This window comes from Chrysemys picta, chromosome 3 (genome assembly GCF_011386835.1).
Source record: "Chrysemys picta bellii isolate R12L10 chromosome 3, ASM1138683v2, whole genome shotgun sequence".
Classification (NCBI taxonomy): domain Eukaryota; kingdom Metazoa; phylum Chordata; order Testudines; family Emydidae; genus Chrysemys; species Chrysemys picta.
Window position 1 is genome coordinate 146,276,018 of NC_088793.1, and position 19,806 is coordinate 146,295,823.

The 19,806-nt window shown below is 39.6% G+C and overlaps 1 protein-coding gene across 16 annotated transcripts in view; it reads left to right on the forward strand.

The window, feature by feature from the left end:
* Positions 1 to 19,806, forward strand: part of LTBP1 (latent transforming growth factor beta binding protein 1) — a 333,039-nt gene that overhangs the window by 193,185 nt on the left and 120,048 nt on the right. For 12 of the 16 annotated variants that reach the window (XM_008174437.4, XM_042848435.2, XM_008174449.4 and 9 more), the window contains 2 exons: positions 8,009 to 8,131; positions 17,772 to 17,939. In XM_008174437.4, the coding sequence (XP_008172659.2) occupies positions 8,009 to 8,131; positions 17,772 to 17,939 (291 nt within the window). The remainder of the gene's footprint in view (positions 1 to 8,008; positions 8,132 to 17,771; positions 17,940 to 19,806) is intronic. The other 4 variants (XM_008174460.4, XM_042848436.2, XM_065589217.1 and 1 more) reach the window with 1 other exon arrangement.

The window sequence follows — 19,806 nt, forward strand, 5'->3', positions numbered from 1 at the left end:
ATGTCAGTTACACTGGAGTCAATCTGGAGTAATTCCATTGCAGTCAATGACCTTTATTCAGAGCTGTTGTTGAGCTGAGCATCGCACAGCCCAGAAAAGGGTTGGAGAAGGACCAAAGGTGGCTTTATGCCAATTCTGGGCCTCCCAGATTCAGAGGCAGTGGGGAACTGCAGTGGTCTTCAGCATAAACTAGTGCAGCCCCATTGAAGCAGCCCACTACAGCCAGAGCACAGTGTATTCTGGCCAAGAATCCTCCCTTCTAGCAACTGCCCCTTCCTGGTCCTCTCCATGCCTCTGAGAGACGGGAGCCAGTTGCCTGCTTTGCAACATTGTATACCCACAGAGCAAGTGTTCAAGAGCCAGAGCAGAGCCTTGAATCAGGGTTTCACATTTTGAGGTGAAATCCAGACCAGTGAGAAGAATGGAAGATTGGTGAGGAAACTACCTTGAACAAAGAATGTAGCTTGTTAAGCTGGTTCTTAGCCATTAGAAAGCATACGTTTACTTGTGTTTGTGTGTAACTCTTGGTAATGTTATTACTTCTACTTGGTATCACTTAACCTATGTCCTCTTGTTAGTAAACATGTTATACGTTTAATCTAAACCAAGCCAGTGCTGTAGTAACATTGAAGTAATTGTTAACTCCAGTTAATGTGGCAAACTGCTGAGTATTGTCTCTTTAAAGGACCATTTCTCTGAGTGGCCCAGAAAAGGGCTGGACACTTCAGGGCAGATGTTTTGGGGAAATTAAGGACTGGAAGTGTGCAGAGCCCATCTTGCCAGCTGGTGGAAACCGGGGGTGTCTGTTATGTTGTGGCAGGCTGCTCGGCATCAGCAGCACTGAACCAGGGCTGCACAGACACTAAGGCTACATCTACACTACGGGGGGGGGGTCGATTTAAGATACGCAAATTCAGCTACGCGAATAGCATAGCTGAATTCGACGTATTGCAGCCGACTTACCCCGCTGTAGGGACGGCGGCAAAATCGACCTCTGCGGCTTCCCGTTGACGGCGCTTACTCCCACCTCCGCTGGTGGAGTAAGAGCGTCGATTCGGGGATCGATTGTCGCGTCCCAACGGGACGCGATAAATCGATCCCCGAGAGGTCGATTTCTACCCGTCGTTTCAGGCGGGTAGTGTAGACCCAGCCTTAGGATACTGCATGCTTGTCTGCTGGCTGTTGGTGTCTGGGCTCTGAGCCACAGCAGCAGAACATTTAAGGCGCACAGGGTGACAGGGCAAGTGGTGACACAATGCCTTATTAGTCTGGATTGCACCCCAAAACATGACATATCGCCACTGTAGTGACTTTGCATTTACATTTGGAGTTACCAAGAACAGAATTTGGCCCCATCTCTGACTTTCTACATCAAAATTGCTGTGTTTATTTTTTAAATCAAATTTGCTTATAATTTGTAATCTTAGCCCCAAAAATTCACACCATATACAGTAAGCATATGCAGCCAAGCAAATGATTCTCAACAAATAATTAATTTATTTGAAAATCTCATCCTCTTCCTCTGTTTCCAGAATGTCAGCAAGTTGATCATAGGCTTCTCAGATTTATTCATTATTCTTATTGATTCAGCATATTTTTGCCTTTTTTTCCTCATTTTTTTTACTTTATGAATTGATTGCAAACAGTTTGCTATGAGCATTTGGTTCTCAACAATGAAAATACGAGATGTATTGGTTGGTCACGTGATATTGTTTTTGTTACGTGGCTGAATGAGCCTACCTGTTATAAACAGGAGAAGGCCACCCGACCTTTGAATCTCTAAGGGAGAGGTAGTCAGTTAGAGATAAGTAGCAGAAAAAGAGGATTAGGTAATTTTAGAAAATTTAAACCTTTCACTTTCTGGACTATTACAGTCCTTCCTAGAATCATAATTCCTGGAAAAATTAGATCACTATGAGATTTGCTGGCTGCATATGAGCTAATAAAATTTTATTTTCTGTTGATACATTCACACCAAGTAGTCCTGTATGCGTATGTGTAACTGTGGCTGAAAAGGTGTGGTCAGTTCCTTGTCAGATTCTTTTAATTGCCTATGTACCAGGACTCTAGCAAGGGATTTTTTGAAACGCTGCCTTCTTTCTGCGCCAGCATTTGTCCTATGGCACATAAAATATTCCACTTCCAATGCAGATACTTGTGTATGTGAGTTTAGAATGGCTCTGCATGATCATTTTTGTGAATAAAACTTGATTGCTTGAATATTCACAGAAAACAAACAAGCACAAGCATTGCAAATGCCAATTCATTTTTAAATTCAAGCCAATATTTGTTGATTTTTTTTCAGTATCTCCCCATCTCTATTATTAATTAGTTAATGTAAGTAAAGACAAAAAGCATTCTACAAGTACTAATTGTTGGTAAATCCTATTATTAAAATTAAACCCTCATCTCCAGTCTCATACAGTTTTGGGGCCAAATTCCACTCTCCTTTACAAGACAACATACATATCAAAACCTTCTTCTTGCTAGTTGTTATAGTGTATTTATTATTTAATCATAATCATTGTCATAATGAGATTTGTTTCTGATAGAACCCAGAATTTGCTGGGTGAGGTAAGAAGTCACCTTCCAAAAAATATATGGCCATTTTAGCAGGTTTTCTGCAACTTTCATCCCCAGCACTACTAAACTCAAAAGAGATGATTTGGCACATAGTTCATGATATAGCAGGTGTAATTAGTTCCGGTTTGTTTTACCAACTTTTAGTATGTTTTTTGTAAGGAAGTGCTCATTTCAAATTTCATTCTGCAAAACAATTTTAATATGATTTTAACGTATATTTTTATTACAGATACAAACTACACAGTGTAATAATGTTAACCTATGGTATGGTAGCTATATTTCCATCTAAACTAAGATCATCTTCTGTTATCCCCACATCTCCCTCCTACATTTTTTGTTTTACAGCATTAAAGTCACCTTTTTCATTTATAGTCATACCCTTCACGTGAGTGGGCAAACATTCAGATAGGAAATGACTGTTTATTTTAGCCTGTTTTCTCCAGGAAATTCAGCTGCAAAGTGAGTCATTAACACATTGTATTTTCTAGTAGCACTTTGACCTTATACCCAGTAGTCCTATAAAATCTGTGGCAAGGTGTTGTATGCTATCTTTTGTTGTTAAAAATTTATTTTTAATTCATGTTACCCTGAAAGTTTGTGGGATAAATTAATAGTGGTGGACAAGGTAGCCACAAATCACTAACGACTAGAACTTCAGAGTGTTAGGAACAAGTTCCATGTGTTGTGCACATGTAGTATTCTGGACAATAATGACAAAGGGCCAGATCCTCAGCTGATGTAAAACGGCATAGCTTCACTGATGTCAGTGGAGCTGCACCGATTTACATCAGTTGAATATCTGATCCAAATTATTTGCTATGCCAACTGTAATTCTAATGCTTTTTAAACTTTTCTTTATTGAGGAATTGTAAATATGTATATAAATAAAGCAGTAAAAAGAACAAAAGAATATATTTTACAATAGTAGCATACTCATTAATAATAAAAGAAATTCCTTACATAGATTTCTCACATCATTTTTGTTTTAAGTAAAACAAAATAAATGTCTGGATTAGAATATAACAGTTCATGAAGATCAGAACATAAAAACATCCACCTATAAAAGCACTCTTCCTGAGTGACAGTCAAAGACATTAGTACTTTTTTACAAAACAGGTAATATTTTACTTCTCTTTCCTATTATTTTTTTTATGCTTCAAGAAGCACACTATTCAAGATTAAGAAACAGACCTCAAAGCCCTACAGTTTTCAATCATTCAGTGGCTTTGTGGCAGTCTTTTGAAAAATTAAAGCCAACAAGGCAAGAGGACCAGATTGACAGGGATTTCTTTTTCTTACTTTGAAATGTATATGTGAGTTTTGTCCATGTCTACCACATGCCACACTTGCTATAATGAATGTGTATGCAGAGAGGTTGAGTTGATTTCTCTCTCTCTGTTTGCTGCAGTGATTTTCTGACCACCTAAATCACATAGTTTCATACTCTTATGTATTGAATCATTTTTCTCTCTGAGTTGGATTGTGCCATTTAGACAATGCCAATGCAGCATGGAGCCTCACCATCCTAGGATGTGTTTTGGACACACAGTCCATTCCCAAGTTCCTGGGAAAACAAAAAGAATGCACTGCTGCATCATTCCTTTTGAAAATTCAGACAGCTTCCCTGGTATGAGCAGACCAGAGCAGAACATGGTGAAGCTGTGCCCTGCATTCTCCTTTTGTCATGTTTTATTCCCCTAGGAGGAAGCAACTACTGCACCTGGCCTATTCTTATGTTTGGCCCTTGCAGTGTGTGGAAAGAAGGAAGGGCTGCTTCTGACTGCCCACCACCACCCTCTCTTGTACACTAGGCCCAGACATATTCTGGCTCTGATTCTTTATAAAAGAGAGAGTCAGATTTGGTAGGGAAAATCCTCAACTGGTATAAATTATTGTAGCTCCATTGAAGTCAATGGAGTTATGACAGTTTATACCATCAGAGGATCTACCTTGATGACTCTGTATTTTCTAGCTAATAAAGTAGCTGGGAAAATGGGCAGGGGGAAAGAACCCTCCCCTACAGACTACAGAATATCTGCAGAGTGACTCCAGAAAACCTACCTTAGCCCAGTGGTTCATAACCAGGGGTACATGTGCCCTTGGCAGTACACAGAGGTGTTCTGGGGGTACCTCAACTCATCTAGATATTTGCCTAGTTTTACAATAAACTACATAAAAAGCACTAGCAAAGTCAGTACAAATTAAAATTTCATACCTACAATGATGTGTTTATACAGCCCTGTATACTATATGCTGTAATGTAAGTACAGTATGTATATTCAAATTGGTTTATTTTATAATTATATGGTAAATATAGGAAAATAAGCAATTTTTCAGTAATAGTGTGCTGTGACATTTTTGTATTTTGATGTCTGATTTTATAAGCAAGTAGTTTTTAAGTGAGGTGAAATTTGGGGGTACTCAAGACAAATCAGACTCCTGAAAGGGGTACAGTAGTCTGGAAAGGTTCAGAGCCTCTGCTTTAGCCCAGTGGCTAGAGAATCCTTTCTGTACCCTCATGCACCAACCTTCCGATAACCTGTTGAAGGGGAGGATGATAGGATCAGCATATCAGTGAATCCCTAACCCAACCATGACTCACATGGAGCAGGACTCTGCACCACTCCAGGGGTGCAAGCTATGCTGGTTCTGACAATTGAGGGACCCTCCACACTTGCAGATTTACTATCTACTGTACTCGTTAGTGTGCAAAATGCACTTGGTTGCATTTGGTCTCCTCAGACTGGATTATAGCTTTTAATTGAGTAGGCACAATCTCTCCCCAGGACTGCTGCTTGCACACAGATGGAGGAGATTGTCATGTGTCTGCCCACACATACCCATACACTGGCTTTTTTCCCCTCATCCTGGTCCCTGTGTGAGGGAAGAAGCAATGAATGAGCAATCCGTGATCTCCCTGGTGCTCAGAGACTGCTGTTATGAATGGTTCCTGCACAGCCATACAAGGTGTTGGGGCACGGGGTGGAAAGCTCCTTGATTGACTCTCCACCCTGTACAGCCACGCAAAGACTTATCACAATTTGGGCCCCAGCATTAGTGCAAATTAATGAGGGTCTACTATGTTTCTGACTCTACTTTCTGTGAAAAGAGAAAATTGAGGTGGACTCCATAAAACTTGATTAAATCAAGTTATCTATAGTTTTTTTACAATGGATAATACAAAACTCCAGAAGATATTTCCTTAGCTGGAAGGATGGGCCCACTGAAGATTTTGACCTCCTCCTAACTCCATCACCCTTTTTTATTCTTCCTTTTTGCTATGCAAGCAGCAGAAGTCCTTCCATTTTGGTTTCCATCTCCGGGCCTCTGTCTCATTCTCCTTCCACAAGGGATTCTGTGGAGTTTATAAGAATTGGTCAGAATTAAAATCCAGACGAAAATGTTGAAAGTAAGTGTTATGGCAGACAGCTTGTTCAGCTGAATTTTGTTCACTGAAAAGTATCCTTTTAAGTCTATTCTGATTTTTAGAGTTTTCTTGGAGCAAATTACAGTGTTCCTATTGGTCACTAGGACACCAAATTTGTGGAGGTTATAATGTGGCTGTTTAACAAAATTATAATACTTAGCATTTATGTAGTGTTTTACACTTCAAATCACTTCACAAACATTAGCTTATTTATAATTCTGGATGATAAAAAGACCGGACAATTTTCAAATATACATTTCTCTAATTTTTAATTTAAAAAAAGAGGAGGGGAAGAGCAAATAAACACAATTTATAAGTTTAGTCATTTTTAAGTAACATTCTTGATTTAAAAAAAAAAGAAGCACTTAATCTTGAGCCAGATTCCTTTTCTGGCTGCCTTAACAGGTTGATTTCAGTACAATTTACACAGCTGGACCGGTCTGCGGGTGGCCGGAAATGTTTTAGGTAGGTGGCCATTTACCACGGGGTGAATTAATATGCAGTGAATAGGAAATCTTGCAAGGACTTTTGCCCAAAGTTCATAAGTAAAAATCATTCTAACATGTCCATCAGTTTCTTTTAAAACATTTAAGATTTGTTATCAGCTGGTTCCTGTTGAATCCCTAGATAGAACTCTGTAATGCTGTACCGTATATCAACACAATGTTTCTCTGACGAGCTTAGCCAGAAACAAAAAGAGCTGGAAGAGAGACATGGAAAACGTACAAGAACTGAGTTATGCTGATGCATCAGAACATGCACATTAAAGTTAAAATTAAAAATAAAAAGCAAATTAAACAGAAGGAATGCTGGTGTCACTGACCTCCGTTTCAAATGAAGGGGGAAGCAGCCAATATCAGCATTTATATACTACATGTATCTTAGCAGAAATGCCTAAATTTAATGGAATTCCATTGGTACAAGGGAACTGGATGTTTATTGATTGCTGAGAGGTATTTTTAGATACTTGAAGAGAAAGGATGGTTCATCTGGGAAGAGTTTTATTAGAGATATGGTTATGACAGCATCCTACAAAAGAATAATTTATGGAACAGAGTACAGGCTGGATGATTTTGAAGAAAACGTTGGTATCTCTGAATTTTAGAGGAAACATAAGCCCCTTACCTCCCAGTCATTAACATTAACCTGTGTTAGAGACCACCTTTGGTAGGCAACCTTTTCTAAAAAGTTACTGTCCCATATTGTCACCAAATGCATTGAGCATTGTTTTACTCCAACTTTATTAAATGCCACCTTTATTAAGCAGCTGATTTTTTTCTAGTTTTCTAATGGTCACTCAAGACAGGTTTCACTATACTTAAATGGGTACGTCACAGCTTGCTGTGTAAGTTCAGGAAATGGGGCAAACAAAATAAAGTAGCATACAATAGATTTCTCTCTGAGATATTTTCCATCTTTTTGGTGATAGTGAGTTGGTTTTCCATGAATGAAAATGTATAAATTGACTTATTTGCAGGGGGATAAAACTGTTCACAGACTTTCTAGCTGTAACAGTATACATTTGAAGATTTCTTTTACCTGTACTTATGTTGTAAACATCTATAAAGAACAAACATTTAAAAAGTGAGCACCAGATTAGGGTAAGTTTTAAATTTGTTAACCACAAGTTTTCTTGCAAGTAAAATTTGATTTTATCAATGTACATTGAAAGTAAATACGAGGGTTCATAACATGGGGAAGCAATCTCATTTTTAAGTTCAGAGTGAGTACTTGAAAAATGACATGGACGTAATTTTTTCTTCTCTTGTGTTACCAGTGATTCTATAAAAGATGCTAAGTCAAATGTTGCTAGTAATAGAAAAATTACTCTAACCAACATGTAACTACACAGTTTGATCCAATGTAGTATATGCTGCAGAATAAACGTGTCTTGCAGATAAAACAGCAGAATAACTCCTAAATGAAGACAAAACTGATTAATATTAATGTTCAGTTATTTCCATTCTCCCACTGATAAATATTTTTGTTTCCTTACAGATATTAATGAATGCCAGCTGCAAGGGGTATGCCCTAATGGTGAGTGTTTGAATACCATGGGCAGCTATAGATGTACCTGCAAAATGGGATTTGTGCCAGACCCTACTCTTTCAAGATGCATACGTAAGTAATAGAAATTATCTAAAATGGGGTGGTTTTTTCCTTGCAACATACAGTGAATTAAGCAGATTAGACTTTCAAACAAGCTAGTGTTGATTAAAGATATTGTAATCACATATAGTTACAAAGAAGCATAAATCATCAAGTAAGAGGTCTCTTAAATACAGGACAATAATCAAATAGGAAGATGCCATTCTGAATCACGAAGATAATGGATGACCCAGAGGGTGCAGCTCCCCAAACCAGGACATTTTCAAAGTTGCACAATCAACCATAATTCTGTCACTTCCTATTATATTAGTGCTTGATGTTGCAACCTTAATAATGTTCTTTTAATGTAGTTTTTTGTATAATTTCTTAGGTTTTTAAACAAGTAAACTTAAAAAAAGTCCATCATGTGGCATCATATTGACACCCACATGGGTCATCAGTGGGGTTGGAATCTTTAGATCCACCATACAGATCTCTGCCACTTGAACTCAGAGTAACTATAGCAATAGTAGGTTGTCATCATCTACGATGGAACAGCTCTAGAGGGAGATGGGACACTTCGTCATTTGTCAGCGGTTTCACAGAAGAATGGCTCAGGAATCTTGGGTTGTTTTTTGAGTATGTATGTGTCAGTACGGAAACCACTCTAGGTGGGTATGCACCTCAGGAGTGCCAGATAGAGCTGCAGTCTTCAAGGCCTGTCCATCCTGTAATAGATTAATTCCATTGAAAGATGTTTGATGTGCCTATCATTCTCTACAGAGCAGGTAAGTCACAGAATGCATGGTTGAAGCTTATCTCCTGGAGCAAACTAGGTCTGTTCAGATCCTGAGGAGAGGGCATGAGAATACTAGTAGCAGACAAGCCAGATTCATTCAGTGCCCTGTTTAGCAAATGCCTAAGACCAACACAGAGAAGATGGGACTGCAAAAAGATCTGGCACCGACACCTCTGGCATGGAAGCAAACTCCATTGTCACTGCAGACATCATCAGTACTAAAGCTGACACCTCTGGTATCAATGTCTGGCACCAAAAGGGAGCATTCCAAACACAGAATTAGAATCCAGGAGTAGCTCCGTGTCTTCCCACAAGATACCGTAAAGCTTCCAGAGAGAAATCCACCAAGCCCCACCTGGCCTCAAGGGCTGGTGATATGGAGCATCCTGTGGCACAAAGATCTCTGGTACCAACTCTGGCTTTGGCAACACTCTCTGCGGCATTGATGCCTACAGCTGAAGATGTGTCTCTGGAAGAACCATTAGCATCATTGGTACAAAGGCACCTACTGGTACTGGTTCACACCCCAGTATTAAAAGAACTCTATATCTTGGCACATCATATATACACAGTCTTGGATCAAGATGGTAATGCTTGCCTCCATCATTCTCTCTCTCCAAGCTCAAAACTGGTTCATGGCTCTTGACTTGCAGGATGCATAGTTCCATATAGCTATCTATCCAGCCCACAGGTAATATCTAAGATTCACAGTGAGGCCCAACCATTATCAATACACGGTTCCACCCTTTGGACTCTCCACACCTCTGAGAGGATTCACAAAATGCCTGGCAGTAGGAGCTTTTAAGGTGAAAGGGAACCCACATCTACACATATCTCAATGACTGGCTGATCAGGGGCAGGTCCCAGCGGAGGCCACTGCAGCCCTGGATTATATCCTCTCCCTTTTCTCTCAACTAGGACTCCTTGTGAACTATGAGAAATTGTCTCTTACACCATCACAGATGATGGTGTTAATAGGAGCTGTGATCGACTCTCATTGGTGAGAACTTTTTTACCAGAGCACAGGTTCTGATCTCTCCAGTCAATGATGAAGGATCTAAAATCGAATCTGACAATAATGATGGTCAGACTAGAGGACCACAATGGTACCTTCTGGCATTGGAAACTATGAATGTCTTTTGCTATGTCACATGTCAGCTTGCAGGTACATGATGCTGCATGCCAGATTTCACCTGTAGCCATTACAGCTATGGCTGAGGTTGGTGCACTCCCCTTTCAAGCATCACATGACCAAGAGAGTTGCAGTCCCACCCCAAGTCCTACCAGAATTGGCTCAATGGCTAGACTCAGAGAAAGTATGACATGGGGTTCCCTTCTATCCCCTCCCCAGCAATGACTCATAAGTGCCTGCCTGAACCAATTGCAGATGCAAGGGGCCCTGTCCCAGGATGAGCTGGAGCTGCATACAAACATCCTAGATCTCAGGGACATCCAGTTGGCCTGTGTAGCATTTCTGCCTGTTCTGCAGAACTGCCAGGTCCAGATCTTGATGGACAACACATCCACAAGGCACTGTATAAGCAAGCAAGGGGCTCTCAGTCGTTCTCTCTCTGCCAGGAAGCCATCAGGCCATGGATCTGGTGCCTTTACCGCAGGGTAACTTCACTGGCTCTTCACCTTCCAGAACCAGCAATGACTTGGCAGATTTCTTAACCTATGAGTGGTCTCTGCAGACATCCAGCATAGAGCCAATATTTTGCCAGGGAAGGCTCCCACAATAGAACTTTTTGATGCAGAGGACAACAATAAGTGCCTAAACATCTGCTGTAGAGGGGGCATGAGCTTAAGTCACTTACCAGACTCCTTCCTGCTACAGTGATCTCCAGGCCTCCTATATGCCTTTCTCCCGATTACCTCAAACCCAGGGTAATATCCAAAGTCAGATGGGACAGGACCACATTGATTCTAATAGTTCCCTATTGATCAAGGCAGTTTTGGCTCTCAGACCTCTTGCAAATATCCATTCGGATTCCCCCCGTCTCCTGATTTTCCTGGACATGATATCTTAGAACTATATCAGATATTGCACCCAGACCTGCAGTCATTTCACCTGATGCCTTGGATATTGGCTGCTTGAGCAATGCTGACAGGTACTGTTCTCAACAGGTTGCACAAATTCTCATATAAAACAGGAAGCCATCTACTAGGAATACCTACTCCTGCAAGTGGAAGCGGTTCTCCCTGTGGGCAATCCAATATAATATGAAAACAGTAGAGGCCCTGATAGCAGACATCCTCAAATACATGCTACACTTGAAACATGCCAGACTGGCCTTTAGGTCTGTCAAAGTCCAACTTTCCAGCAATATCAGCTTGTAACGCTCTGATACAATCGCACTTGGTCTTCTCCCATCCAATGGTGTTGAGATTCTTCAAGGGTCTTCTGCATACTTATCCACCTGTTAGAGACCAGACTCCTATATGGGATCTCAGCATTGTCCTCCTAAAACTTATGAGGCCTCTGTTCAAGCCACTATCGGATTGTTCAGTACATCACTTTACTCTCATGGCAGCCTTTTGTTACCTTGACCTGAATGATCAACGAGCTCCATGCCCGTATGGCTGTACCTCCTTACATATCCTTTCACAGGGACAAGATGGTTCTGAGACTGCACCCTAAGTTCATCCGTACATTGCTCTCAAAGTTTCACCTGAATCAGTTGATTTAACCTACTGGTCTTTTCCCCAAAACCACACAACACCATGAGAGCAAAAGGCTGCCTAGTTTGGATGTTTCCACAACCTGGTTCTATACCTTGATAAGACCAAACCTTTTAGATCATCTCCTCATCTTTTTATGGCTAAATCCAGTTTGTCAAAAGGTCAGCTATTCTATCACAGAGAATCTCTAAGTGGATTAGATAATGTATCTCCAGCTGTTATCAGTCAAGGCACACTCATCCATAGTACATGCAGCATCTTTGGTCTGCTTCAGAAAAATGCCAATATCTCAGATCTGCAAAGCAGCAAAGTGGAAACTTTTGTCAAAAATTACGCACTTGACATGGTGGCTAGATCTGATGCCAAGTTCTGGAAAGCAATACTTCAGTCTTTATTTCACTAATGCAACTAAAGTTCCTCATTCCCGGCATTCTGAGGTGATACTGCTTGCCAGTCCCTTATAGTGGCTTCCACAGTGACACATTCTTAAAGATGAAAGAATGGTTACATACCTACAGTAACTGTGGTTCTTCAAGATGTTGTAGTCAGTGTGGCTCCCATGAACCATGCTATATCCCTGCTGTTTAGAATCCTCAGCAACACAGGGTTTGAATTATGAGGGAACTGAGGGAGGGTCATAGCTACTCTTCACTTTATGCCCTCATAAGGGAGCATGAGGAGGCACAAGGCACATGCGCGGCTCTGACAGACAGTGCTATCAATAGGCTTTGATCTCATGCATGAAACATGCGTACGTATGGTGGGTTCCACATTGACAACATCACAAAGAATTACAGTTACTGTAGGGTAAATAACTATTCTTTCCATTTCAGGCTCTGGTGAGCAGAGTTCTCCAGTGGGCACAGACTCTTCTGCCCCCCTCCCCCTCCCACCCCCAGGTTTACCCCTTCTGCCTTGTTCCCTCCAACCTGTCTCAGCATCCATTCTGTCTCTTCTCCACACTAGCTCCTCATCCCAGTCACATCCTCCTCACCTAGCCATTGCTGTATTACTTTAGATGGAATAAATGGACTAAAGGTGTTAATGTAACCCGGTCACAGTCCAACAGTAAACAGTGTTAAACAAGGTCGGGGTTTGGTATACAGAGACCTCAGCCTACTTAGTACCATGGCAAACACACAACTAAAAATCCTTTTATCTTGTTATTAAAGATAAAGAAAAGAAGGAAAAACAACAAATTTGAAATGTAAAGTATTATATAAGACTTTCATTTTAACAGCATCCCTTGTTCCTTTTCCCTTTAGCTGGAGAGAGCTTTTAGAAGGAAAAACCTCTTGTTTGATAGACTCTTAGATGGTATCTGAGTTGGTAATAATTGTCCTTTTGGGGAAGAGAAAATAAGTTAGTTGAGATGGGCTGGAGCTGTTGTTGCTGTTGTTGGTAAAGTCCAATCCTGTTTCATCCCAGATGGTGGAGCAAAGTCTCTTTCTTTAAGGACCCACAAAGGGAATAGTGAGTGGAATAGCTCATCCCCATTATTTTGTCCACTATTTAGGCTTACTTTCCGACACACAAGTTTTGGTTCACTGATTTCTGGTTTCACACTTTTCTTGTTTACCAAGAATGATCTTAACACAGTCTTTGAATTATATCAGGAGGCCTTTTTGTTTGGACTATTTCAGTTTTTCTGTCTTGCTTTTGTACCTTTTCACATCAGCATTTGTTGTTATAGGTTATTGTGAAATGTCATTATAATTAACTTTATTATTTATTAACTTTCACTGTGTTTACAGTTGAAGTCATAACTAGGGTAAATTTGTAGGCCCAATTATCGCAAAATGATTCCCAATCTCCACTCCTCAGGCTTCTCATCCCATATCCCAGTTCTGTCTCCTTGCCCAGCAATTCCCTGTTCCTCCCTTCCCCCAGTTCCTCATCCAATCTCTCTCTTTCCTATCCTGGCCTCCACTTCCCCCAGTCCACATTCCCCGTCCCAATCTTCTTCCCTGTCTCCTCGTCCAAGCTTGATGTGTCCCTCACTCTTCCCTGGCTCCTCGTCCCAGTCACTTTGCCCAGCCAGTCCAGTTCTTCCCATGCACCCTGCCCATCCTCAGATCTCTCCCCCCTTCACCCTCATCTCCTTCTCCCAGTTCCACTGGTTCTCTGTTCCAGTCTTCTTGCCCTGCAGTCTCCAACACCCCAGGTCCTCATCAAATCTCTGTCTCCCCACACTTACTGGCTCCCTGTCCCCACCCCCATTTCTCTCCAGGTTCTTTGTCCCATTCTGCTACTTTCTCCATTTCCAGTCCTAATGTCCTTGCCCAGCCAGTTCTAATGCCTGTCCTATCCCCACCCCAACTCCGAGTCTCAGTTTCCCTCCAGCTACTCTGCCAGCTCCCAACCCCAAGGCTTTGTCACCTTATATTTTTTGCAGAGGGAACGTGTGTGGCAGAGGAAAATTAAAACAACTGAACTTGAACAATTTTTCCAGAGAAATACTGATGATTTCTTTTTTAACATGGCACATTTTCTTAGTAACAGAAAATAAAATAATTAATATGCCTCTGTCATTTTGCAGAATAACAACTTTTATTCAAAAACTTATGTACCATAAAATTATATCATAAAATTGTACATGACCAACAATGCCAACATCTTCATTTATTTTTCTCCCAAATGGTAGCTTTACAAAGAATCAAACTAATGATCCACAGAATATATAGTACTTATCTGAAGTGAAACCATAAGAATTAAAATTGGAAATGAAAAGACCAATTATACAACAGACTTCTTATCTCTGGTTAGCCTTTTGCTGTAGGATATCATTGTGCTTAGAGTTAATGATTTTCCTGAATGATTTAATAGCTTTTTTGGATGGAATACCCATGGGATTTCTGATATAATTATACATGTCTTATAAGAGAATTACAATAATATTTTGACATATTTAATAAAGTTTAGATTTTAAGACATTCCCTCACTATAACTGCAAGGGACACTTTTTTTTCCACCTTTTTTCCCTAAACAAAATTTTGTCGAAATTGATATTTTTCACACACACAAAATGGTTTTCCCTCCTACAGATTTTATATTGATTTTATATATTTTCTGAACAGCTCTAGATGGGAATGGTGTCTAATTGAATACTACATGGATCTTATAGTTAACATTGTCATTTAGGCTCTTGATGAGAGAATAAACAGCATGATACTGAATTGGTTGATGTTACAAACAACATTTAGGACAGAGAAGTAAGTCAAAAGGATATTGAGACATTAGAAATATGAAGTAACTATTTACATGGTAATATTTTGATATGAGCACCCTGTACTGGAATTCCACACATGACCCTTAGTTATGATTACCAGCACTGAATGCTGCAATCACAGAAATTAGGTATGCAATCTCCCTACCTCAAATATCAAGTATACATGTCCTTACTGTGATACTTACCTTCATGGTTGATGACACCACTTCCCTTTAGTTCAGGCATGTAATCTGGGTGGCAACTTGCTTCACCTTTCCTCTAAACATGCGCATCCAGGTGATGTCTAAATCCTGCCACTCCTTCCTATACATTTCCTAAATATGATCTTTACTCACCATCCGAACTGCTGAAACCGCATAATTTTGTTACTGTTACCTCTGTCTTCCCCCCCCACCCCGCCTTCCCACCTGTTTTTTGTTAAACTCACTTGTTGTGCCGTGTTTCAAATTAGATTATAAACTCCTCTAGGCAAGAATTGTGTTTCCTGTGGGGTTTGTACAAAACCTATCACAGTGATTGAGCCACGGTCTTCATTGGACCCTTTAATGTTACCTCAATACAGATTAATAATAATAAAAGTACTCACATTAGAATCATGGCTTCTCCTTGCTGTCCCTCTCCATATTAGGCTGTCGCGAAGGATAGGATTACGAAAAGCCTCAGTAGTGCTGGTGATTATCATTCAGAGAAGGCATGTTTTATTTCTGGATGATGTGTCTGAGCCCCACTTGCGGAAAAACTTGATTTATTATTCTTTTAATGTAACAGACAAAGTCTTTGCTCAGTGATATTGGGAAGGGAATGAGAAGAATGTATCTTTCCTTTTCTGTTTCCCCTCACTAGAATGGACCCAGCAGGGAGCTTTGGGAGGGGATGTCAACTTGAAAGCAGAGACTGGGGAATGTCCCTTCCACTCAAAAATGGAGGTGGTGGGAACTCTATTGATATTATCGTGGAAAGGATGTGTGTGTCCCTGAGGGTGGTGGGGACATGCTTTCTGACCACCATGGTATCAACACTTGTTACTATTACAGCCGTCTGAGATGCATGCCAGATGGGTGTGGGTGCTGGCATCATGGTACTACCAAGAAAATAGATGCAACCTTAGAAATATGGAAAGGATTGAAGTTACATGTCCCAGGATAAATTCAAGTTTTGTTAACAGATCTGGGAAAAATAATCTGGAATGCTGATATTTAGTGGGAGAAAGCTCTTCAGAATGCAGTAGTGCAAAAGAAAATCACCCTTACAATTTTCCATTTTTGCTTCGTTGATAATGAGATTGTCACCTCAGTATTCTTCCTTCTATTACTCTGTGCTTGATGGAGGGAAAACCTGCGCAGTACTGCAAATACATAAGAAACTTTATTTAGTTATTTGGGGCAACTTAAAAGTTTGTATGTAGTTGTAGTGTGATAAAGTGGCAAAAAAAGTCATGTCAGTTTAAAACTACATAAGCAGAGACGTCACATATTGTTCAGTGAAATTCCACCATGAAGATTAATGGAGATACTTGAAATGTTTCTTTCTAATTTCTGTTTTGTTGAATCTTTAACAAAAAACATCTTTTCTCTCAAAATTTTTCTTGGGTGTTGGAGTTAAGTAGGCATTAGCAAAGTGAAAAAGTTGTAAACAGCATGAATAAGAATAATTTCCTCCCTTAGTTAAATCAGGCTTTACTTGCTTCAGATTTCTGAGGTCATAAACTTACGACTTCTCCAGTTGACCATAGTGTCTTATAGAAAAAACAGGGTAGGCAATACCTGAATTTCTAATGTGAAAAGCTGATGGGGTAGGGGGAAAATATATATAAAGCTCAATCTCTGCCCCTCTTTCCCCCGACCTTATGTGTCTGTGCCTTTGGAAAGACACAACATAGCCCGAAATATTGCATCAGACATGAGTTCTGAGACTTAGTCACTGTCCTATGTCGCTGGCTGTTGATGCTCAAATATTAAGTAACTTCTTATAGTTTAAAAATTACATTACAATTAGTTTGCATATATGCTCTGACATTTCCAGTTGATTTCCACATCTCTGAAATCTTTGCCCTTATTTTGATTTAACTGAACCTTTCACCCAGCTCTGTCAACTTTATTTTGTTTAAATATTAAGGTTGGATGGATCTCAGCCTCATATTATGTCCACACTAGGCAAAGTTTATATCCTTTGTATGTGCAATGATCAAAAATATGCTAAAGCACTGTGATTTTCTTGGACCAGAGCAATTTTGAATCTCAGTGGAATATTTAATCTCAAATATTTGAGGGGGTAGATGGTAGAGCAAAGAGGGTGAGGTGAGGTGGAGCATTGCCTGCAGCATTACTAACTGACTATTTCAGCAAACAGCTCATAAGTCTGGTGAAAGAAACAAAAGCAGGATAATCTAAAATTGTTCCCTTTATTTAGCTGTTTTAATTGCAAAATGTCTTTTTGTTGTCAGGACTAGAAATAATCAACCAGTTGTTGTTAAAAGGTATAAAATGCAGTGAAATGTAAATATCTAATTGCCTTGTCCATTTAAGAACAGCTGTCTGATATATAATACTCAAAATAGCCCTTTTGCAGTCCCATCTGTTTGTATGGCTTTGTAAGTCTGAGTGGTGTTGTGACTGTAGCCTGACAGTGTTCTGTATTACTGTTCACCTGCTTTAAGCTTATGCTGTAGTGCTCATGCATGGGAAAGAGAGCTGTTTCTAATTCTGTGTTGCTAGAGCATGGCAACTTCTGGTGTGAACACCGGCTTTGATGCCTAAAATATCAATTTTGTGTTGTGCTCGTCTGAATTCAGATGCTGTTGATGCCAAATAAGAAATCTTCCTTATATCCTGAGTACTGAGAGACCCAGGCATTTTTTTAAAAAATTGTTGGCAGATAACAGTGTTAATCCTGTTAGCTGGTGCTGGAACTCCTGTGGTGTTTCTCATGTAAACTCTAGCGTCCTCCTTCCCTTTTTGCTGCAGCTGATAATCCTATGGTCTCTGAAGAGAAAGGGCCCTGTTACCGGTTTGTCAGTGCAGGAAAGCAGTGCATGCACCCTCTCTCTGTTCAGCTCAGCAAGCAGCTCTGCTGTTGCAGTGTTGGCAAGGCCTGGGGCCCACACTGTGAGAAATGTCCCCTTCCAGGAACAGGTAAGAGGTGCCCAGAAAAACCTCAAACGTTCACTCACACAATGTATGCAGTGTACGTACTATATCCTCTCGTACATTTTATCTATTTTTTGTATCCTGTAGTTTCTTGCTGGTTTTGTAAATGTTAATAGAAAAATACAATACAGCTTTTTTATTGTTTGGATAAACAAGCATTCCTAACAAAGATGGGATTTTCCTTTGCTGTGTAATGGTAGGCTTCCAATTTAACAAATAGACCCATCTCAGTGGGGGGGCGGGGGATTTTAAATGACTAATTCCTGTAACATGAAGATAAGGTTAGTTTACAGGGATCTGGATAAATTGAACCAAAGTGCCTTTAATACTTTTCAAACATAAAAGGCAGAAACAAAATGATGGAAGGTTTTGGGAAATAGCTTGCTCCACCTGCATGCATTAAGTTTTCATTATAAATAGCGGAAGTTACATGTGGGCAAGTGTACTCCCCGCTTTTTTCCGATATGTTTCTAACACATTTTTGTAGGGTGGTGCCAAGAATGGGTTCATCGGATTAGTAATACCTTAAAAATTAAATATTACAAATTACTTTTGGATGAAACAATCACTTGTGGTACACTTAGGGTGAGATTCTACCATCCTTACTTACTTTGAGTAACACTTTATTACATGAGTAGTCCAGTTGGGTTTTGTTTTTTTAAAAAGGCTTACTGAACTAAAAAGATGCATCAGTCATCAACTTGGTACACCAAAGAGATGGGATCATTGGTTTTAGTGAAGGCACTCACAGACTAAGATACTACTCAATGTGAGTAGTAAGGATTATTTCAAAATGCCTATTATCTAATGTTACTTAAAACTTAAATGTCAGAATTCTGAATCTTTTAAGGCTTCATTTCAAGATTAGTTCACTGTTTCATTTGGATGTATAGTAAAACAAATGATTAAAAGCACTTAACATCAGTTCACTGTTCTAGCTCAATTTTATTACCATTATGTGTATTCAATTTAATATTGTTTCAGTTGTGTTTAGTGGATTAGTAGGTTCCTGGATTTGTAGGAGATAGAATAGAACTTGAACTATAATAATACACTGTGTTTACTGAAACTGCTGCTATAGATGTCACTGGTATGATACCATAATCATTTCACAGGAAATTTTTATTCTTATCTAAAGCATGGTTTTATGGTACATTGGCTCATATTTTCAGAAGTGACTGGAAATGTTTGGCTGTCCAGCGTGGATCATCATAACAGGATCTAATTTTCAGAAAATACTGGGCCCCGTTAAGATGTTTGAATTTGGGCTCCAAAAACTGAAGCAATCAAAATTACTAGTTACTTTTGAATATTTGGGACATTATTTCCTGTATGAATATTTGACTGATAGTTCATACATCAAAGGTGACTTTTTAAGTCCATCTGTTTTTCACTATCAGACAAGTAATGTTTGAGCAGTTTTTATATGGAACAATATTCTCATCAGGTGACTAGTTATTTAATTGCAGGAACAATATATGGTTCCTGTGAGAATTCTAAAGATTAGGAAGGGCTTTGTGTCCTGCTTGGTCTAAATTAGAACTGGACAAATATCTTTTTGCAAAAGTTGTTTCTCAAATAAAAATAAGTGTTTTAATACTGTATGCTATTCATGTAATTAGAGTGACTATTCTAATTAAATAAATTAATATATTCGTTTACTAGTGAGAGAATATAAAATATACAAAAAAGTCAATTATTAATATGGGAGCCTGATTGTGTGGGTGAAATCCTGGCCTAATTGAAGATAAAAGGAGTTTGTCATTGACTTCAATGGAACTTGAATTTCACCCTACATCTTTTGCGTTACTAAAACTCCCACTGAACACACTGCAAAAAAAAATGTAGGATC